At 40.4% G+C, this 23,905-nt stretch overlaps 1 protein-coding gene across 1 annotated transcript; it reads left to right on the top strand.

Annotated features, from left to right (window-relative positions):
* Positions 1-380: 380 nt before the first annotated feature.
* On the top strand, positions 381-12,617 carry snupn (snurportin 1). Its single transcript, XM_041996691.1, has 9 exons — positions 381-460; positions 1,759-1,923; positions 4,246-4,429; positions 4,633-4,737; positions 10,050-10,146; positions 10,439-10,536; positions 10,718-10,795; positions 11,464-11,544; positions 11,653-12,617. The coding sequence occupies exons 2-9, from the start codon at positions 1,766-1,768 to the stop codon at positions 11,971-11,973; spliced, it is 1,122 nt and encodes a 373-aa protein (XP_041852625.1). The 5' UTR covers positions 381-460; positions 1,759-1,765; the 3' UTR covers positions 11,974-12,617.
* Positions 12,618-23,905: the final 11,288 nt, after the last annotated feature.

Genomic DNA, 23,905 nt, shown 5'->3' with positions numbered 1-23,905 from the left:
TAGTAAGGACTACCGCAAAAATTATACTATTATCTATGGGTTTGGCTGGGAAAAAATCTTAAGCACAAGATGTTAGTGCTCTTATTTAATGGAACACTGTCTTGAAAGTTTAGGAAAGTTGTTTCTAAAGCAATAAAACATCCACACGCACATTTGAAACCTATAACATTTGAAACGTCGAACTAATTTTTAAGGGTTTTGTTTGTTTATTTGTTTGTTTGTTTTCTATTTAAAATTTAACTCAGTACACCGGAGATCAACAAACATTTAATTTTCATAATGTTTGGTTCTACAAAACTAAACTATGTGGGCCTGTCATGAAGTATTTCTATAAAGAGAAAATTAGTTAAACTCCGGAATAGTTTGGCGCTTTGGGTTGGCCCAAATAGAATTTGCCTCTCCCAGAAGAAAATGACAGCGTGACGTTTTAGCACCAGCCGTAGCAGGAGCTAGCTGCCCGGTAATAGTTAACAGAACCTCTGAACTTATTGTTTACTAATTAATTCTATGCTGCTGTGTAGTTTGTAGGAATTTGAATCTTTTAATAACGCTGTTAGGACAGGGTTGCTAACTGTTCGTCAGTCTGCACAATGTTACCAGATGTAGCGCGAAGCTAGTTGCTAAGTTTATATGATTGACTACATGCGGCAGTTAGCAAAACAAGCGACCAGGGCTTTTGCCACACTTTTAAATTCAGCGAGGCTCCTTATTAGAGGACAGGATATTTGCCTTGTATATGTATAATTATTGTTTAGGTATTGCGCAAAAATTAATTCAGTAAAGTTAGAATTTGTTGTAGATCAGTGGCACATAACTTCGATTTCAAATGTACTTTTGTTTTAAATTACTTAATCTGAGATTCTTAGACTCCTGATTTGTTGTGCAGAAGTTTTCAAAAAAGTTGAATATGAAAGGATGCTGGTGTTGACAGTGGCTGAAATGTTGTTACTGTAGTCCCGTTATAAGGCCCTAATGATTGTATTCAGCATACGTTGAGGTCTAATGTTAGTGAAAAGGGAAAACAGATTTGTCAGTGGTTGTCCTTTCTAGTAGATTATGAAGGAAAAATGTCAATATTCTCCCATCGTATCTTATCAGGAGTAATGATCTGCTAATGTTGCTTTTTTTAAATGTCATGTGAGATGACTTGGAAGTTAATTTCTTAGAAAGTTTGCCTAGACATGGCTTAGCCGATTGTTTAAAGGCCTGTTTAAGCATTTCAGTTGGATTTATAACCGGTCTCTTACTTGGATGCTTAAAAACTATTGAGAAATCCCTATTCTTTAAATAATAGAATTCACAGTTGAATCAGTCTCTATGTCAATGGAGCAACATTAAACCAGAACTTTTCCATTACTGTGCTTTACATATTTATATAGACACATATGCAGAAATATGAGCAGGAAAATGGGGATGTGTGAAATGCTGATCTGTCAGAAAACAGAGGAGTAGTAAATTACATGCGTATCTTTGCCCCAGGACCACAAATAAATGTAATGTAACATGAGCTGCTTTGCAAGAGATAATTGCACTGTATGTATTTATTGTTGCGGTCAGCATTCAGAGTTTACAGGTGTCCCATCAGAAAGAAATGGATCTGTCTTGCAAGTGGCTCATAAAGTTAATGAAAGACCTGCTGCACAAATGAACTGTCCTTACTTCAGGCTTACATAGTGTGATTTAAAAATAAAAAATAATCAAATAAATTTATTTCTTTTAGTTATGATAAAAAACATCTAACTACTGGTTTATTTGCAGTGTCCCCATGGATGACCTGGCCCAAGCCCTCTCAGCCAGCTTTGCTGTGTCCAAGGAGCTCAACAGTACAGCCGCCCCCCACCCTCGGCTGGCTCAGTACAAGAGCAAGTACAGTGTGCTGGAGCAGAGTGAGCGGCGCCGGAGATTTCTGGACCTGCAGAAAACGTAAATATCCTCCGCATTTAGTGTTTGCCCCAACCTAACATTTTTTTTTTTTTTTAGATGTTTACATTGTTAACAGGCTCTTTAGTAAAGCCAAGGGCCATGTATTTATTTATCTTTGGAATTAAAACCAGATCAAATGGTAAAAGAAAGTACACCTTCTCTCACTTCAAAAATTTTATGCATTAAAACTAGGGATGTCAAATGATTAAAAATTTAAAGCAAATTAATCACAGCTTACAAATGAGTCATGATTAATCACAATTGGTGACTTTGCCTGAAATCTGCCTGTTTTTACTGTATTATATCGAAATAGCCAATGCTACAAATATTTACTGTTAACCGACCTTCCCTTGGGTAAACATCAGATGTCCAAGGGTCAGTAAATGCAGCATGTAATGTACTTCTATTGTTCTAAGATAATAATTCAGAAATCATATGTCATCATCTCATCAATCATCTCCTTGGTGAAAATTTCTGTTATAAAACCACCAGATGTGACGACTGAAGTTAAACAGCCAACATTGATGAAGAAACTCTGATGAAACTGATCATCTGGATAAAAACAGGTTTTTCCTTTTATCATTGAAGTGTAAGTCTTTGTCCAGCAGTGGTAAAAGTCTTACAGCAGCTTCACCCAAAGTAAACACCTGTTGATTAAATAGATCATTGTTTTACAAGTTTTTTTTCACAATCTTTTTCATTAGATGATCACTTTAGTTGTAATAATCAGTGCAATATTTAAAAAATCTAGAACTAAAAAAACGGTCTCATTGTTGCCCCCCATTTCCTGGTCAGTGCTCGTGCCTGCCCCCCCCCCCCCATCTAAACTCTTCTAGACCCGCCCCTGCACAGCTGAAGCATAAACCCTGTCTACCACCAGACAACTACTGTCTGAGAAGGGTCCTGCCAAAAACAATACTTTTGGGTAAATATGTGATGGTGTGAACCATGAACCGTTAGTTACCGCCATTAATGTGTTATTTTTGACAGCCCTAATCAAAACATTTAAAAAATCTGGTGAGTACAAACTCAAATGAGCAATCCCTGACATTATTTAACAACAAAATGTTGAAGCAGTTTTTAAAAAAGCTACGTCCACCTTTTTTGCTTTCATAAGAACTTAACTCATTAGCAGCCAGGTGCTGCTAATCCGATATACTTAGCTGATCATCAGTAAGTGTAAACTCCCATTTAACAGCAGTTGTTTTGGCAGTTTGCTGTTTTGGATTCTTAATTTTAGTCTTAACTCAATGCCAAGGAGGAAAGACATCAGCACTGATCATAGTTTAGCAATTGGTGCAGCCAATCTATCTGGGAAGAGTTATAAGAAAATTTCCAACATATTTTTAGTTCTCATTACACAGTGAGAACAATTATTCTGGAAAGTGGAAAACATTTGGGATGGTTGTCAATTTTCTAAGAAGTGGACTTCTCAGCAGATTCTTCCCAAGGTCAGATCATGCAACGCTTAGAGAAACTGGTAAAACTAAGAGCTTTTTCTCAGACGCTACAGGCCCCAGAACAGTACAGTACAATCAGAAAAAGACTGGACCAAGTATGGTTTGAAGGATTTCAAGGAGACCGCCTCTTCTCTCTTAGAAGTACATGGCAGCATGGCTTAGGTTTGCAAAGTTGCATCATATCAACTGAAACACATCATATCAGCTATCGAGCTCAGTGTTTCAAGGCTGATGATTGGAGCTTGTTTTGCAGCCACGGGACCTTGGACATCTTAAAGTTATTTAGTCAACCATGAATTCCTCTGTATGCCAAAGGCCCTCTGTCTGACAACTAAAGCTTGGTCCAAACTGGGACATGCTGCGAATCTACAACAAAATGGTTGAAAAAGGAAACAAGTAGGGTGTTGTAATGGTTCAAAGTCCAGACCTCAACCTGAGTGAAATGTTCTGATGGTGCTATAAGAGAGCTGTGCTTAAAGAAATGCTGCAAACCTTAAGTGAACTGAAGTAAAGTTGTAAAAGAAAAATGGACCAAAATTCCTCCCTAACAATGTGACTGACTGATAACATCGTATGCAAAACGATAGGTTCAGGAATGTGAATGCTAATGGTGGTTCTACATGTCAGTGAATCATGAATGCATTTGGTTTTTCAAACACTGCTTTAGTTTAGTTTTGTTACATAAATAATTTGAGTGTATCGTTCATCTCAGGTTATATTTATCTTTTTGTAAGACCTGTTTCTTGATGCTTTTTTTGTTTTGTTTTTTTTTTAGCTGCTTCTTCATTTTACTGTCATATTTGGTAAAAGGCTATAGCAGAAATCTCTGAAGGAATATTTTCTTTTCTCTTTCTAATCTCAGTAAAAGGTTAAACTATGTCAACCATGCACGGCGCCTGGCTGATGGGGACTGGACAGGGGGAGACAGCGATGGAGAGGAGGACATGGAAAAGCAGGAGGAAGGGGAACAGGGACAAGATGGCAACACAGAAGAGGAGGGGATGGAAATTGAGAAGAGGAAGCTGCCAAAGCATTATGCAAACCAGGTCAGTGTTTGATGTCTTTTCAACCAGAGAGATTCCCCCTTGCTCCTGTTTGAGAGACAACACTTTCTCCCTCTGGCCAACAGAGGGTGCTTGAGGTTTGCAAGATGCTCTGCCCTTCAGCATCACTCATATACTTCCATATGTATTCTTTGACTCTTTAATGCAGCATCAATAAAGATGAAATGTTTCTTAATCCTCCTTAGCTCATGCTGTCAGAGTGGCTGGTGGATGTACCATCAGAACTGGACACTGACTGGCTGATGGTGGTCTGTCCTGTGGGGAAAAGATCCCTAATTGTTGCCTCCAAGGTAGGAACCAGACACCGGTTTTCTTTTCTTTATCTGAACTTCCAGAGTTGTGTCTAAATCATAAAATTACACTTAAAGACGGAGACACTTTGTGTGAGTCTCTTTTATATTTTCTTCCAGCTACAGTCAGTCTGACCAGTTTTTAACAGGAGTTGCTGTGAACCTAATGTACTTTAACAGCAATGCTGAATCCATATTTTGTAACTAGGCCTTTAAATTCGGTGCTGCTTTCCTGGAACTGGGGAGGATGATGTGATTGCATCTGTGAATATGACAATCCACTTTGTCCAAGCAACCCCATTAAAGAGCAATAGGAAGCGCTTTGATGGAGAAAGACCTTTCAGTCCAAAAGTAAAATAAGTTTGAAATGTGAGCTGAATTACTTGCAGAAAACTTAATCAAATATTTGTGAACTTTTTTTTTGCGTTTTGGTGAATTACTTATTTAGCTTGTTTGCACTTTTTTTTCTTTTTTTGGGTCGCCACTCTGGATATGTTTCAGCTTGCAAGTCTTTGATGCATTTTGCATCTTCTTGACACCTTTTTTACTAAGATGTACACAAACAAAAGAACAGCTTTTAAATCTTTACGCATCAATATTTTGTTTGCTTTTTTTCATAAATCACTTAAGCAACTTCAAACTTGTTTAAAACTACCAAACATTCAGTAATTTTCTGGATTTTAACCCTTTAAATGTCATTTTAATTATTTATTATTAGTGGTTTAACATTCTTACTGTATTTAGCCTGATTCAGCTGTTTTCCAGAGGGCACATATGACCCTACATAAAAAATACTAATTAATTACTAATTAATAAATACTAACATTTGACAAGACACAACCAAATAAACAAGGAAAGATTGAAACCAGCATTTAAAGGGTCCAAATTATGAGAGTAATTGAATGTTTGTTAATTTGAGTAGATGTAAAGTAATTTATGGGGAGGGGAAAGCCAAACAAAATATTGATTTATGATTATTTGGTAGCTGTTTTTTGTGTACAGGTTTGCCACAAAGGTAACAAAAGGGTAGTAAATATGAGAAGGGCACACGGGTTAAGGCTTCACTTGGTTATCTTACTTGGCTACTCAGTTTGTGTGTGATGCGTTTGTGTTACTTGTCACATAACTAATGATAAACTAATTACAAATAAAAATATTGAGTTTCTTCATGCCAGGTTGAGGAGATACCAAATGTTTGACCTATTTCCATTTTGAACAAAATTTTCTGTGCCTTCTTTTAAGTTCCTGTAAGCCCCCCCCCCAAAAAAAACCTGGAGACAAATTAGAAAAGTGGTGTCAGACAGTTACGAGAAAACCTGTAAGTAAAATGAAACACATCCCCAAACATGCCATTATTTAACCACAAATAACTTCTGCAGAAATCTCGGTATCATCATCAAGGATTTGTAGAAGTGAAATTAGCTGTCGATTAACTTTTGGTAAAAAAAAAAAAAAAGTGCTTTCAGTCTATCGTTTGGTTTGTTAACAAAAAAAAAAAAACTCCTCCAGCGTCTCTTATTGTGTAATAGCCATCAATGTAAAAGCAGTTTACCTCATAGTGTCTGTTTTATCATAAACGAGTAATCGCAAGGCTTGAAATTCCTGTGAATTACCTTATCTCTAGTGGCACACGCAAATGTCTTTGACAAATCCTGTTCTATGGTGCAGTATTATGACTGCAGCAACAGTCATCTGTTTCCTCATTCATGATTTCAAGACTTGACCTCAGAGGTGACTAATCTTTGAATCAGCACTTTACAAAACAAGAACTGAGTATTCTGACATCTGACGGGAACAACTGTTCAGTTGAATCAGACAAGTTTATTTCCTTTGAGCATTTACTCTCATTTGTTTGATTCACTCAATTTTACACTTGGAGGCTTTTTATCTCCTCAGTGAGGAATTAGATGACTGCAGGGATTTCCTTTGCTATTATTGTTGAAATTTTTCATGCTCTATCTGTTTTAGATCTCATTATCTGATTAACACCTTTCAGAACTCGTGCCATTATCTTCCTACTTCAGTGAACTTACTTCCATCTTAACCAATCAGACAGCACTTTGTGGATCATGTTCTTTTATTTCTCAGGTGCTTTTAATAGAATTCAGCTGCTCTTTTACGTGAGAAGCTCAATAAATTCCACATGGTTACCTCCACAACTACCTGGATTTATGACTACCTTACAAACAGACCACAGTTTGTGAGACTGAATATTTATTATGTGAGATGGTGGTCAGCAGCACTGGAGCACCACAAGGGACTGTACTCTCACCATTTCTCTTCACACTAAACACCTCAGACTTTCAATACACCTCTGAGTCCTGTCATCTGCAGAAATACACTGATTACTCTGCAGCTGTGGGATGTATCATTGAAGGAAGTAGCTGAGTACAGAGAACTGTTCAGTCACTTTGTGAGATGGTGCAGAAAGTTATCACCTCATCTTGAACACAAACTAAACAAAAAAGATGATTGTGGATTTTAGACTGAACAGGATTAGGTTAAGCAGCATTTAAATCCTGGTAGAAGAGGTGGTGGAGGAATCCAAATACCTGAGAGTTTAGCTGGTTAACAGACTGGACTGGAAATGCAACACAGAATATTGCACAAGCTGCTGAACGTAATGGCCAATTAATCACATCCTCTAAACCCTATATTCTCAAACTGTGGTACGGTTACCACCAGTGGTACACGAGAGCCCTCTTGGTGGTACTTAGAGGAAAGTCATAAATATTTTTTAATAAAATTATTAAACATTAAGGGTCGCGGGTAAGCTGGAGCCTATTCCAGCATTACCAGTGAGAGGCAGGTACACCTGGACAGGTTACCTGTCCATCGGAGGGCCAACACATAGGGGACAAACAACCACAACAGTGGGAGGAAGCTGTAGAACCTGGAGAGAACCCACACATACACGGGGAGAACATGCAGACTCCACACAGAAAGGCCACAAAGTTTGAACCTCCCCCTCCAGCTGAGATTCAAACCAGCGACCTTCTTGCTGTGAGGCTGTGGTGCTAACCACCACACCACCGTGCAGCCCAGTTCCTTTATGAACTGTCCATAGCTAATAGCTATGTATGTTATAGCTTAATATGTTTGCTACTGTATGTTCAGGTTTTTCATGATGGTGGTACTTGGTGAGCTCGATATTTTCTCATGTGGTACATACTGTAAAAAGTTTGAGAACCACTGCTCTAAACAACACATTAAGGAAACAACACCGTGTGTGATTCATGCTTTTATCACATCAAGATTAGATTACTGCAATGCTCTTCTTTCTGGTCTTCCAAAGAAGTACCTGAACCAGCTGCAGCTTGTACAGAACGCAGCTGCACGTCTGTTGGCAAAGACCAGAAAGAGGGCCCACATTACACCAATTTTAAAGTCTCTGCACTGGCTCCCCGTCAGCTTCAGAATTGATTTTAAGATTCTTTTATTGGTTTTTAAGTCTCTTAATGGTCTTAGCCCACCTTATTTATCTGATTTGCTTTTATCTTATGAGCCCACTAGACCCCTCAGGTCCTCTGGTACTGGCCTTTTAACTGTTCCCAGAGTAAAAACAAAAGCCCACGGCGAGTCCTCCTTTTATTTCTACGGCCCTCGTATGTGGAACAGCCTGCCTGAGGACGTGAGGGGAGCACCTAGTGTGGATATTTTTAAAAACAGACTCAAGACCCAACTTTTTAGTTTAGCATTTTAATCATTTCTTTTATTATTACTATTGTATTTATTCATTTCTTTATTCTTAACATACAGGCTGTATTCAGCTTCTATTTATTTATCATTTATGTATTTGTTTTATCATTCTGATTCTCTTATTTCACGGGTTCTCTTATTTTATGGGTCTTAGCAATATTGCTATTACTTTTATATCCAGGGTTGGTTTTTAGATTGTTTTAGATTTGGTTTTACAGTGTTTTATCTCAGTGTTTCCCCACACCACTAGACCCCAGAATTTATGGCAGCGTTTCCTTGGTCCTTTTAACTTGCTTTTACCCTCTGTGATGTGTGTGTGTTTGATGGGAAGGGGTGGGCTTGCTGCTATTGGGTTGGGGTTCTGGGGGATTTTACTCTCTGTAAAGCACCTTGAGTTGCTATTTCTATGTATGAAAGGTGCTATATAAATAAAGTTTGATTTGATTTGATTTGATTCAGCCAGAAGCCACTTCAGGTCTGCTGCAAGGCAGGTTCAGAGGTTTGTTCCTGCTAGCAGCCATCACTCTGCAGACAAAACAACAACGTACATAAACTCAAATTTGCTTATTTCAATACAAATAAAATTAAAATTACTCAGACATCATTATATTTATAGATGACTATTTTTTATACATTTAAAATTTTCAACATTTATTTTGTATTTATAAAAATTATAAGGTTGACTGTGTACTCTGGCATCACATGGCAACAACTCAGTTATTTACACAGTGCAGATGACTTGCTAAAGTTTAAACTGAGCATCAGAATAGGGAAGAAAGGAACTTTTAAGTGGCTTTGAATGTGGCATAGTACTCAGACGGGCTGGTCTGAGTATTTTAGAAACTGTGGATCTACAGGGACTTTCACACAAAACCATCTATAGGGTTTACAGAGAGTTGGCCAAAAAAGAGACAATATTCAGATTGCAAAGTTGTCTGGACCAAAATGTCTTATTGATGTCAGAGGAGAGTGGGCAGATTGGTTGGAGACGATAGAAAGGCAACAGGAATGCAAAAAAACTATTGTTTATAACCAAATTATGCAGAATGGCATCTCTGAAAGCACCACATGTCCAGCCCTGAAGCAGATGGGCTACAGCAGCAAAAGTCCACACCAAGCACCGCTCCTGTCAGCTAAGAACAGGAAACTGAGGCTACAATTCACATGAGCTCACCAAAACTGAACTGTAAACCTACTGAGCATTGTATTCTGCATTTTAAACAAAGTTTTGCACCATTTCAGAGGTGCTTTTTAAGAATTGTTTACCGTTCAATTAAATGAAGAGTTGCCGGGCGGCCATCATCCCTCTGTGCACGACAGCCGTGTTTTGGTCTTTAATTTTTGTTTTCGTCTAACTTTTACACAAACTGTTGCAGGATTTTTTTATGCCGCATCACATAATGACAGTGGTACAAGACTACATTTACACACTTTATGTAATTTTAATAAGTATGGAGCCAACCAGAGGAGGAAACACATTTATGTTGCACTGATCCTTTTCTCAATCAACCTTGAGTATGTCCTAAAAATGTCAGATTACAGACTGTCAAACGAAGGATAACAGTGCTCTCCTCTCTCCTGTATTGTGTCTGTTTTTTGACTTTCTTCTGAAGGGTTCCACTGCAGCGTACACTAAAAGTGGCTATTGTGTGAACCGTTTCCCCTCCCTGCTTCCCGGTGGGAATAGACACAACTCTGCAATGGGAAAAGGTACTGTAGGTGGGCTGGTTGTATGTGGAACACAGGGCTTCATTATGATAGGCCTCTTAGTTTTAAACATTTAGAGAACTCTTGAGTTGAAGAGTTTAGTTGTGATTATCACAAAGAAAGATGTTTTAATGCTTTGAATTCCCTCCAAGAATAATCCGACCTTTTAGTTTGGCTGATTTTGATCCAAAATCTCCTAAAACTACTCTGTTCTTAAATCTTTGTCAGATAGACAAACTGATAGTGGTTCATATTTGTGTGGTTATAAATTTAATTTAGTGTGTTTTCAATGCAGACTACACAATCTTGGACTGCATTTACAGCGAGGTGGACAGAACATACTACATCCTGGATGTCATGTGTTGGAGAGGTCACCCAGTTTACGACTGCCCGGTAAGGCTGGTTTGTAGTCCACTGACAGTCCAAGAATGCTTGTCTAATTGCTTAAGTAAGAGTGTCTGGGACACAGATGTGCTTTTTTTTTAAGCCACCTTCTTTTCCCTGAAATTAAGCCCAAAAAAAGGTATTTTGAGGTTTGAGACTTTGTTTATAGTTATTGTTTTCTCATCAACAGACAGAGTTTCGTTTCTTCTGGCTTCAGTCTAAGGTTCAGGAGACGGAGGGCCTCTCAGAGATTGCCAAACGAAACCCTGTGGGTATCTGCACCAGAAACCATGATCTTTTCATGCCACATGTGCGATTTCAAGTTTTGAGAAAGTAGCATGCAGGAATTTTAACAGTGCTTCAATTTTACAAGTCTGGAGGGATTGAAGACCATTCTCCCAAATATGGCCCCTTAATTGGTGTTTTAATGATGTTGAATTCAGATTTGATGACTCCAGAGGTCATGTCATGTAGTTCATATCATCTTCCTACTTACTGAATCCTTTAGTGACCCTTAAATCCTGAATGGGATCCCTCCCATCAGAACAAAAATGCCTCATACAAGCAATACAAGATTTTCTTTTTTTTTTTTTAACCTGATTTCCACATGTGGGATAAATAAAATCCCGGACTTCAAAGCAAATTTCCTCAGGATGAAAAGAAATGAAGGGAAAAATCAAACTCTAGTTACAGTGTTCTGTATTCATACAGAACTAAACTGATTATTACTCACTAATCTTTAAGATTTTGGTGCTTTGAAGAAGTCTGAGAGAACTTTGGGTTCAAGGCCCACATCTTAATCTTTAGTACTTTCATGGTGCAGCCCAGTAGGAACTAAATCAGGCTTTGTACAGTAAGCTCACTAGAAATTTGACACCAAGATGAATTGTGTTTGGAATTTAAAACATTGTGGTTTGGTTTTGTTTGGTCCAACAGTTCCGGTTTGTGAGTCTTCAGAGCGCAAACTGCACAGCAGAGTCCATTCAGAAAGCTTTGACAGCAGAGTACAGCTTCAGTGTAAGGATGAATCTTTAAGCACTTCTCTTTTTCATTTCATTAAAAAAAAAAATACATATACTGTATTTCTTGTTTTTATGTCTTTTCATTCTGATTTTCTGGCTGCAGGTGGATGGGCTCCTCTTCTACCACCAGCAGACCCACTACACCCCCGGCAGCACCCCTCTGGTAGGCTGGCTTCGCCCTTACATGGTCACAGACATCCTGGGCATAGAGGTTCCTCCAGGACCCCTCACCACTAAGCCGGACTATGCCAGCCACCAGCTGCAGCAGATCCTGGAACACAAGAAACCATCGAGTGAAATCCGACCGGCTAACAGAAGTGGAGGCTACGAGTTGGAGTACCTATCCACGCCAAGCCAGGACAGCGGGGATACTTTGAACTTTTTAAATCAGAAGCCAATAAGGGAAGCACACATGGAAATCTGATGGAGACACCTAACGAGATGGAAACGCTCCTGTAGTGTTTCTGCAGGGTGGCGGCTCACATGTGGCTTCTTAGAATAAATCGAACTAGTTGCAAAGCATGGCTCATTTTAATCTGGCATTATCAATGCCATGAATTAATAGAGCGATGCTGTACACTGACATTTACATGTCGCAGAAGTTTGAAACAACTGACGTCTTAAGTGTAATTGCACAATATGTCACCACTATAGTTCCAGTTTAACAGTGTAAGCATTGTTCCTAACATCAAAGGTAGCCAGAACATGACTACAGTGGATGAGAGGTGAGACAAAAAGTGCAGCCACGAGAAGTTTGTGGGCAGGTTATATCTTGCTGCTCTGCACTTTTTGCAGTTTGGAGGGATCTTGCATAAAAGTCATCCTGTCTTTGCTGTTATTTTCTTTTAGGTTTTGCAGCTGTTGTTAATGCTTACTCACCAAAAGAAGCAGCAGTTTTAGCAGGTCATTAGTTTCAGCATCAGTAACAAGCTTGCAGGTGGATCACTCATTTCTTTTGGTGGTGGTTTATCATAGACTAGTCAGATATGGACTTTTGTAATTCAATGGTAAATTTCATTCACAAATGTTTTTAGGTGTGACTTTCTAAATAAATGTTTTTTACAGACAGCTACTAAACATCCATGTTTTTGCAATTAAATATACAAAATACATATATTTTAAGTAACACAAATAGTGAATGAAATATTTAAAGCTTCATTTTTCCTATAACAAAGTTAATAAAAGCCTAAATTATAAGCCACTAGACAACAATTTATACCTGATTGTGTATGTGTCAAAACACAACTGTGCTTACTGACATTCTAGAGTATGGCATGACATGAGTCACTGCTGACACCATGGCTCATAAGCACAATGAATTAGCACCCACCCACTGCCATGTATTTAACATGCAGGACTATTTGTGTAACTGTGAAGACCAGGGAGGAAACCGTCAACAGGAAAAGACATGAAAAGTGTTTGGCATGGTTGTAAATTTGGCTTAAGCAGCTTGTGCCAGCACATCCTCTGCGAGAAAAGACCAGTAACATTAAGTTTTCAGATCCTGCCTTGTCTAAAAGTGTATAATTCACAAGAAAATTAATTTATTTTAGATTAATAAGTTACATTCCACTTTCTAAATAAACAGGGTGGCGGTAAGGACCGCGATCTCAGAGCAAGAAGGTCGCTGGTTCAAGCCTCAGCTAGGAAGGGTTTCGAATACAGCCTTTGTGTGGAGTTTCTATGTTCTTCTCGTTTATGTGGTGGTTCTCTCTGGAGACAGTGTCCATACATGTTAGGGAGAATTTAGTGACCAATTAACCTAAGGGTGAATGCTTCTGTGAGTGGTTGTCTGTGTGTGTTAGCCCTGCAATGGACTAGCGACCTTTCCAGGCTGTACTCTGTCTCTCGCCTGCTAATTGCTGAGATAGTCCTGAATTGGAATAATCAGTGTAGAAAAAAAAGGAATGAATAAAGAAACGGTCACAATTTTTAAGGGATCCACACAAAACTATCATTACCTCTGCCAAGGCTGACGTTATGTTTTCATTGTACGTTTGTTAGCAACATGAGTCAAAAAGTAATGGACAGATTTTGATATAAATTGAATATGAAATTTTTAAAATGGAATAAGGAACAAGTGATAATATTTTGGGGGTGATAATTATGGCTTCTAACTTATGCCCAGAATCATTGGCAAAACAAATAAGAAAATGACATCATGATAGATGTTATATTATGATTTTTTTTTTTTTTTTTTTTACCCGAATCATATTGAAATTCTGAATCTGGTGATTCTGAAGGTTAAAAATATAGGGGATACTTGGTGGGCTGTTGGGGGGTTTTCTCAGTGACCCTATGGCTTGGCAGAGATCTCTGCGAAGTCATTCTGACAGCTTAGCTTTGGTTTAAAACTACATATTTCCACAACTATTTGAATGGCTACTATTAAACTCTGTGCAGGTATTCGTTGTCCACAGAGGATGAATCCTACTGATGAAGTGATCCTTGGCTTTTCCAACTGCTCCATCAAGACTTCATCTCAGGTTAAATATCTTTAAGTTGAACAGATTTTGAGATGGAGCTTTATGATTCCAAATTTGGTATCTTCTCTTCCTCTTACATCTCCCCAAGGTTCAGATTTTTAAAATCTTAAAACATAAGATTTCTGTAGTAAAACATGAAGTGATAAATGATATGGTCCTTAAAATTGATAGTAGAAAATTACTAATAATGCATTGAAGTCCATATTTTGGCTAATCCTTGACATGCCGATGACACATTTTTAAAAATAATCCCCCATAATTTAAAGAAAAAAAAAATTGTGGGTTTTTTCATACAAAAATGTTACCATCATGGAATCGAATTGGCATTTAAAGGATTAAAATCCCAATAATTATTCAATATTTGTTTTGATCAGGAATGAAGTTGATCAAGTTGAAGGAGGACATTATTGTCCTTAATGACTGAAGAGCGTAGTAAACTTCAAACTTAAACAATACAGTAATAATGCATCAAATGGTAATTATTGACATATCCATGACAGATTAAAAAATAATCAGATGATGGGAAGTAGCTTATTTTCTGTTTTAAATAACAAAAAACACTGTGACAAAGTAATCGAGTTGGCACAAAGGGTTAAAATCGTCAACATCTTTGAATGTTTGGTAGTCTTGAGCAGGGCTGAAGTTGTTTGAGATCTGTTCAATTTTTCAAGGGGTTCTTTGGACATTGGACATTTTTGTCCTTAGTTAAACTGACAAGGGTTAACAGGTCTGTAAACAACACAATACCACTGTCACTTTTTAATAAAAACTAAACCAAAATGCAGAAACAGTGCGTGAAAATTCCTTTCAGGCTGCCTCTATTGGAATTCAGAGGGTGAGTGGGATCCAGATGTTGCTCATCAACTGGATTTTAATAATTGATCATCAACAAATGTGAACACCTTTTTAAAAGTTGAAGTTTTAGCAGTTTAATGCTCTGGAGCATTTAGGTGTTAATGCTCAGCAAATAACTTAGAGAAGCAGTAACTGCTTCCCACCAATTTGGAAGGGTTATAAGGCCATTACCAGACAATTTGGAGTTTGTCATTCTACATGAAAAAAGATTATTCACAAACAACATGGAAAACACTCAAGACAGCTGGCAGTTTTCCTAGGAGTTGATGCCTCAGGGAGCTGATCCCAAGGTGAGACCGTGCAATGCTCAGAGAAACTGTAAAAACCTTTATCTATACTCTATACTCTGTAGGCCCCAGTTAGCATGTTAAATGTTAAAGTGTATGACAGTACAGTTAGAAAACGTTTGAACAAGTATAACTTTTTTGGAAGGGTTGCCAAGAAAAAGGCACTTCTCTCAAAAAGACCTTGGCAACATTCTGCTTGGCTGAAAATCAAACAGCATATCAGCAGAAATGCCTCATACCAACTGTCAAGCAGGGTGGCGGAAGGCTGATGATTTGGGCTTGTTTAGAAGTGGTGGGATCTAAACATCTTGCAGGCATTAAGCTGACCAAGAACTCCTCTGTATACCAAAGTATTTTAGAGTCAAATATGAGGCCATCTGTGACAACTAAAGCTGGGCCCACATTGGGCCATTCATCAAGACAACGATGCTAAACACAGCAGCAAATCTACAACAAAATAGCTGGAAAAGAACAGAATAAAGCCTTTGCAATTCCAAACCCAAGACCTGAACCTGAATGGAATGTTCTGGCCTTTAGAGAGCTGTGCATAAACAGATGCTACAAACCTCAAAGAACTGTTGCAACATTGTAAAGAAGAGAGGTACTAAGTTACTGAATTATGGAGTAAACTTAGCTTTTTACACTCATCCTTGTACTCCAGAAACATGAGCAACTTCTGGCAGTAAAAATTGTCATCAGGTCAAATTGTTACAACTCATCAGAATCAGAAAGGCTTTTATTGCCAGGTACAGTAAATGGCATTTACAGTACTTGGAATTTGTAGTGTCTGGTGCAAAGATAGAGAAAAGCGCGCAAACAAACAATCTATCCATCCATCCATTTTCTGCCACTTATCCGGAGTCGAGTCACGGCGGTAGCTGCTTAAGCAGGGAAACCCAGACATCCCTCTCCCCGGCCACATTCACCAGCTCATCTGGAGAGATCCCGGGGCGTTCCCAGGCCACCCAAGAGATGTCTTCATTGACAGACTGTCCTGGCTTGTATTCGCGATCTTGTTCTTTCAGTCACTACCCACAGTTCGTGACCATACGTGAGGGTAGGAAAGTAGATCGACAGGTAAATCTAGAGCTTTGCCTTTTGGCTCAGCTCCTTCTTCACCTCGACAAACCGATGCAGAGTCCACATCACTGCAGACGCCGCACCGATCCGCCTGTTGATCTCCCGCTCCATCCTTCCCTCACTTGTGAACAAGATCCCAAGATACGTGAACTCCTCCACTTGGGGCAGGACCCTATTGCAAACCCGGAGAGAGCACTCCACCCTTTTCCGGCTGAGGACCATGGTCTCGGACTTGGAGGCGCTGATTCTCATCCCAGCTAGTGAGAGCTGAAGATCACGGCCCAGTGAAGCCAACAGAACCACATCATCCGCAAAGAGCAGAGACCCAATCCTGAGGCCACCGAACTGGATCCCCTCAACACCTCACCTGCACCTAGAAATTCTGTCCATAAAAGTTATGAACAGAATTGTTGACAAAGGGCAGCCTTGGCGGAGTCCAACCCGCAATGGAAACAATTCTGATTTACTGCCGGCAATGCAGACCAAGCTCTGACACCGGTTGAACAGGGACCGTACGGCACTCCATACCCCCCACAAGAGTCCCTTGGGGAGTCCACAAAGCACATGTAGATTGGTTGGGCAAACTCCCATGCCCCCTCAAAGACCCTGAAGAGGGTGTAGAGCTGGTCCGCTGTTCCACGACCGGGACAAAAACCATACTGCTCCTCTTCAATCCAAGGTTTGACTATCCAACTGACCCTCCTCTCCAGCACCCCTGAATAGACCTTACCGGGGAGGCTGAGGAGTGTGATCCCCCTGTAGTTGGAGCACACCCTCCGGTCCCCCTTTTTTGAAGAGGGGGACTACCACCCCAGTCTGCCAGTCCAGGGGAACTGTCCCCGATGTCCACGCGATGCTGCAGAGGTGTGTCAGCCAAGATAGCCCTACAGCATCTAGAGCCCTAATGGAACTCTTGGCAGACCTCATCGACCTCCGGAGCCTTGCCACCGAGGAGGTTTTTAACCACCTCAGCGACCTCAGCCCCAGAGATGGGAGAGCCAGCACGAGCTACCCCAGACTCTGCTTCCTCATCAGAAGACGTGTTGGTGGGATTGAGAAGGTCTTCGAAGTATTTCCTTCACCGCCTCACAACGTCCCGAGTCGAGGTCAGCAGCACCCCATCCCCACTGTACAAAGTGTTGACGGAGCACTGCTTTCCCCTCCTGAGCCGCCGGATGGTGGACCAGAATCTCCTCGAAGCCGTCAGGAAATCATTCTCCATGGCCTCTCCAAACTCTTCCCATGCCCAAGTTTTTGCCTTAGCGACCGCTGAAGCTGCGCTCAGCTTAGCCCGCCGATACCCATCAGCTGCCTCTGGTGTCCCACAGGCCAAAAAGGCCTGATAGGACTCCTTCTTCAGCTTGATGGCATCCCTTACTTCCGGTGTCCACCAACGAGTTCGGGGGTTACCGCCACGACAGGCACCGGCAACCTTATGGCCACAACTGCGGCTGGCCGCCTCGACAATAGAGGCACGGAACACAGCCCATTCGGACTCAATGTCCACCGCCTCACCCGGGACATAGTTGAAGCTCTGCCGGAGATGGGAGTTGAAACTCTTTCTGACAGGGGACTCTGCCAGACGTTCCCAGCAGACCCTCACAACACGCTTGGGTCTGCCAGGCCTGGCCGGCATCCTCCCGCATCATCTGAGCCAACTCACCACCAGGTGGTGATCAGTTGATAGCTCTGCCCCTCTCTTCACCCGAGTGTCCAGAACATGCGGCTGCAAATCCGACGACACGACTATAAAGTCGATCATCAAACTGCGGCCTAGAGTGTCCTGGTGCCAAGTGCACATGTGGGCACTCCTATGTCTGAACAAGGTGTTCATTATGGACAGTCTATGACAAGCGCAGAAGTCCAACAACAAAACACCACCCGAATTCAGATCAGGGGGGCCGTTCCTCCCAATCACGCCCCTCCAGGTCTCGCTGTCATTGCCCACATGAGCACTGAAGTCCCCTAGCAGAACGAGGGAGTCCCCGGAAGGAGTGCTCTCCAACACCCCTCCAAGGACTCCAAAAAGGGTGGGTACTCTGAACTGCTATTTGGTGCATAAGCACAAACGACAGTCAGGACCCATCCCCCCACCCGAAGGCAGAGGGAGGCTACCCTTTCGTCCACCGGGGTAAACCCCAACGTACAGGCGCCAAGTCGGGGGCAATGAGCATGCCCACACCTGCTCGGCGCCTCTCACCAGGAGCAACTCCAAAATGGAAGAGGGTCCAGCCCCTCTCAAGGAGAGTGGTTCCAGAGCCCAAGCAGTGCGTCTAGGTGAGTCCAACTTGATCTAGCCGGAACCGATCAACCTCGCGCACCGGCTCAGGCTCCTTCCCCGCCAGAAAGGTGACATTCTTTAGAGCTAGCTTTTTCAGCCGAGGATCAGACCCCCAGGGTCCCCGCCTCTGGCAGCCGCCCAGTTCACACTGCACCCGACCCCTATGGCCCCTCCTGCAGGTGGTGAGCCCACGGACGGGGAGGCCCTTGTCACCCTTTCGGGCCAAGCCAGACCGGGCCCCATGGGTAAAGGCCCGGCCACCAAGCGCTCGCCTCCGTGCCCCACCTCCAGGCCTGGCTCCAGAGGGGGGCCCGGTGACCCACGTCCAGGCAAGGGACACCTTGGTCCTTGCTTTCTCCTCATCATAGGGGGGATTTGAGCCGCACTTCGTCTGGTCCCTTCCCTAGACACCTGTTTGCCATGGGTGACTCTACCAGGGGCATGAGCCCCCGACAACATAGCCGCTAGGATTGTCAGGATGCACAAACTCCTCACCACGATAAGGTGGCGGCTCAGGGAGGAAGCAAACAAACAAACAAACAAAAGGCTATTTTCAAATATATCTGTATTTTATATATTAACACAATAAAATTAGATAAGAAATAGAATAAGATAAAGAAGTGACTTATGAGTTGGTCAGGGGAGTGGAGGGGGTCACTTGGGGTGAGTTGGGACACTGTTCAGCAGGCTGACAGCTGCAGGGAAAAAACTGTTTTGGTGGTACTGATGGACCTCATCAGCAGCAGCCAAAAGATAAGATTATGATGGATCATGTATTTGTTATTGCTTGCATTTTTACACTGGAGAAGAAAAAACAAAGAAACCTGATTATAATCTCATACTTTTGTTCTTATGATTGTATCACAATAGCTTTCACAACCAACACAGAACATTAACAGATAAAAATAGCACATCGAAACACATCTGTGCAGATAAAGATGAGTCTTTCTGGGAAATGTAAATAACCTGTATAGGAAGGTGCATGATGCAGTTGAAGAAAATTGAGTGTGTTAAGTCCTGGAAAGCATGAGATATCACGGAACATGTTGCAACACTGAAAGCTGTCAAATTGGGCGTTTTTGTGGAATTTCCTGCACCCTACATATGCACAAGGAAAATATGATGTAGGTTACAATAGTACTAAAGTAATATGTGAAATTTAGACTTCAAGTAGCTTGAGTTCTTCTTGTTATTTTGCATATGCTGCAGTTCCTAGAAAACCGACTAACCCAATACAGTTAGATGCTTCAAATTCAAGCTGAACTCTAAACTAAGCGGGCCTGTGAAAGAGAGCATATTCAGCCGTGTGGTTAGTGCAAGATTTTAGCTATGACTCAGCAGCACCCATCACTTTCCAAGAATTGAGCACCTGTCAGTTCACAGTTACACTTTTGAGCACTCAAAGTCTCCCACACAGACACTCAACGTGTGCTTCAAGTTTTTCTGTTATCTGTGAAAACTCTGTGGCAGAACACCTGAGGAAGGAAACAGTTTCTGTTTCTTCTGCAATTCTTTGACACAGATGATTCTCACGTCTTAAAAAAACTGAAAAAATATTAGTGAAACTGCAGAGCTTCACTTATTATTCCTTCATTGTATTAGATTCTAACTAAAAATAAATGCAGCATATTTAGTTTTAGTCTTCAAGTATTCTTCCAAAACCACCATACAGAATGTAACATATATGCGAGTAAAAAATGTAAATGCTTGTTTAGTCAATGAATCCCCTTTATATTATATTCCCACAAAGGAACATGGCATCTTTAGGCAGCACTGGGTCCACATTGGTTTGCTTAGTGCATTTGTAATTCTTCCAAAGTCCAATTAAATGTGTTTTCACCACAGTCAATTTAAGATAAGTCATATCTGGTAGATGTCAAGCAAGAGGCGCTTACACTACTGATTTTCTAGAAAGCCACAAATAACTAAACCCTTCACTAAAGTTATTTATTAGTACAGTGTGTTAAATTGGCCCTTTATTTTGAATACTTCATGCTTTTTTTTTTCTTTTTTTTTTTTTTCTATTGGGGTGGGGATTCCAGGAACTGACACTATACGGGCTGGACTAAGGGCTTACCATTTGCATTTTCCCAAAGGATGTGACATCAGCTTGTTTGACAGGAAGTCTATTGTTGTCCACTCCCTTTCCCCTTTTGGTTTTCAGCCCAGACTTTCTCACGCCTCCTAGTTTACCATTTGTCTATTGTTGGATTTTGTTTTTTTTTTTTTTTTGTGGAAAAAAATAAATAAATGGATTTCATGTACCTATCATTGTCGACCTTTTCATAGAAAAAATAAACAGTCTGGTGGTCTCCAATTTTGCATAGAGGCTGAACGCAATGTTTAGTGAAAAGCTGAACACGGAGTCTGTCCAACCTTTTGACCTCTTTTGTACCACATCACTTTTACATTCTAATTAAAACACATAAACATAAGGAAAAGAGGGGAACCAGTAGTCTTACAGGAAATGTAATGTCCTGACTGCACTTGAACTAACCATCCTGATGAAACAGTGAATCAGCAGCCCATAAAATTCCTTGGGGGACCAGCAGTGCGTCTGATGCTCATGTTACAGTGGCTTTATAATACTGTTGGGTACTAACTCATTCCTATGTCATACAAATCCTGTAAAATATACTGGAATATAATGTAGCCTCTGGGATCCATGAACTGAGAGATTCACTAATTACACTGCCTTTATGGAAAGGCTAAGTCATACTCCCTTTCACTCTGTTTCATACATTAGTAATGTGAAGTTATGGTTGGAGAGAGCTGTTGTGATGTAAACTTGCAGCTACAAAGACGTGCACAACAGCAGCATGCAAACACAGACAGATAAGATGAAATACAAATGCATACAAAGCTTGGCTTATCTTGTTTTTACTCCTAATTACCTTGAAGTTCATTTATGCACACTCATACAAAGTAAAATGTTTATTCACTCATTTGTTTAAGCTAGTTCGCCAGAGTTGGCCTCCAAACTAGACATCATTGTGTGGGCGGAGCCAGTGGGGTGTTTTGTCAGTTTTGTCAACCACTGGTCTACTGAAAATACCAAATGCTAGCCTCCTCTATTCTCTCCATGTTAAAGTTCTCTAATGTGCCCCTAGAGGAATCCTCCAGCAATAAATATCATACATATGCAAGTACATGAATAATTATGCTCATGATGGAGCTGCTTGCCTACACAAACATGAGGTTAAAAACCAAGTATATTCTATATATAATACATATATTTTCAAAACAGTTTGTTTCCTATATATATTTGTGAAATGTGAAGCTACAGTAGCTGTTAGCTAACTTAAAAAAACTTTCATATTTATATTTTCCTGTTTAAAAATATTAAACAGTACAATTAGCTTTAGCAATACAATTTAATTTCCTGACGTGACAGTCACTTAGAGCCTACTGTTTGTCACACAATCCCTTTCACCTAATCTTTTTACATTAGGTTTTGTTGTAAAACAATTAATGTCATGATAAAAATTATCAAGATAAATTAAGAGTTTTTTTTCTTTTGGAAATGCCTAAACTAGCTGTTTTGACACTTAATAAAAGCACTTTAAGCTAATTCTAACAGACAAGATTTACAGACAATTAGCGGTAAAGATGCGTAGTCTGCACACTTCAAAGTGTGTAGACCCTGAATTGGTACACAGCTATATGTCAAGCATAGTTGTGAGTGAATGGTGGCCTTCAGTGGCCAAAATTCTTGCAAGTAGATCCAATGGTCCCGGGTAAAGCTATGATTGCACTGCAGGTATCTACTTTTGGGGTCTCTTAAGGCATTACTCATCTGAAAGGGTGTTCTAGGATCTACTAATCAAAGAGTGTACAACAGCTTTAAAGCTCAGAGGATTTTCACTTCATACACAGAGTTGTTTGTCCATTCAGAGACACTGTAGTTGGCACAAATATGCCATGTAAGTGGACCTACTGCAATTATATTCTAAGACAATAAAAACATAACATTTGATTTTGTTACACGCTGCACCTTAGGCTTCAGGGTAAGTTCAAACAAACATCTTTATCAACAGCTAAATTAGCCTTCCCCTAACTCTGCAGGTGTAGGTAGCATGGTTTGACTTATCGGGGAGCTAAGGGGAGCTCAGCTCCCCTGAAAAGCAGATGAGCTGCCCTAAAGACATTTAGCTGATACTTCAGGGGGGAGCCCTAAAAAATAGTCCATTTTCAGGTTACATTTAATTTTTCCATAAGTTTCCTGATGTTTTTTTTTTAAAGAATGGCACTAATTTGTCAGCATTGTGTGTTGATTCATTCATTTAATTTAATTAATTAATTAAAATCTCTGAACAACACAGGTGATCTGTTCTGTCAGCACCATTGATTGTTTGTTGTGTGAGCCATGCAAACAGCGACCACCTAGTTTGTTGCTTTTTGTGGCTGTTAACAGAAGTCCCTGTGTAATTTGAGCCCTGGTTAATGGCATTATTCAGATTAAACTAAAGACTTGGTTGTCTAGGGGCACATTTACACTTGTGTCTTTTAGTCCGCTTTAAATGAACCCTGATACAGATCAGGGTTCACCTACATTCTGCCATGACCATACCCATGGGAATGCTGTAGGGCCTGATGTAACACACTCTGGTGCAGTGGATGGCAGTATGCACCTATTTACATTTGTTTGCAACCCGCTATAGAGAATGCACAGGTGACGTCACCATGGCTTTCTCCTCCTCCGCTTTACTGTGATAAGCTCACAAGTAAAGTGAAGAGTCATTACGATGCAGAAACACTAATTAATAATTTGCAATCTGCTGAGCAATGAATAAAATCCAGGTTTAGGGTTACCACCTGTTTCCTTCTCAGAAGTCTGTGTTTACCTGGTGTTTGATATGAATTTTAAAACTACCAATCATTAAATGTTCATGCAGCCATTTTTTAAAAAGTAATGGAATAATTACGTTCCCAAGTAATTTGTTATCTTTATAATGTTATAAGTCTGTTACTAAGTCAGTTACTTTTTATGAAAAGTAACTAGTAACTAGAATTAATTACTTTTTAAATTAATGTGCCCAACACTGGTGTTTATTACGTTGCCCTAATTCATTTTGCTATTATTAGTCATAATACTTTATTCTTTCATGCAAGACACTCTGCAAAGACAGCCAAAAAAGAAAGAGCTGCATGAGGCAGATAGTTAAAACATGTTTAGTAGGTACCAGCAACACACACACACACAAAACAAGAGCCAGAGTAAGCCACTTCCTAGAAGCGTTAACAGACTTTGTATGTTGCCATGGGAGCATGTGACACTGAGGTCATATCTGTCTGCTGTTCTTTTTAATGTCTCTAGTTTTATGTTAGAATTTGCTGATACAGTGTTGTTCTGTATGGGCCAGGAGT

The sequence above is a fragment of the Melanotaenia boesemani genome, chromosome 10 (assembly GCF_017639745.1).
Source record: "Melanotaenia boesemani isolate fMelBoe1 chromosome 10, fMelBoe1.pri, whole genome shotgun sequence".
NCBI lineage: Eukaryota > Metazoa > Chordata > Actinopteri > Atheriniformes > Melanotaeniidae > Melanotaenia > Melanotaenia boesemani.
The sequence above is the reverse complement of the archived record's forward strand: the minus strand, read 5'-3'. Positions and strand labels throughout refer to the sequence as shown.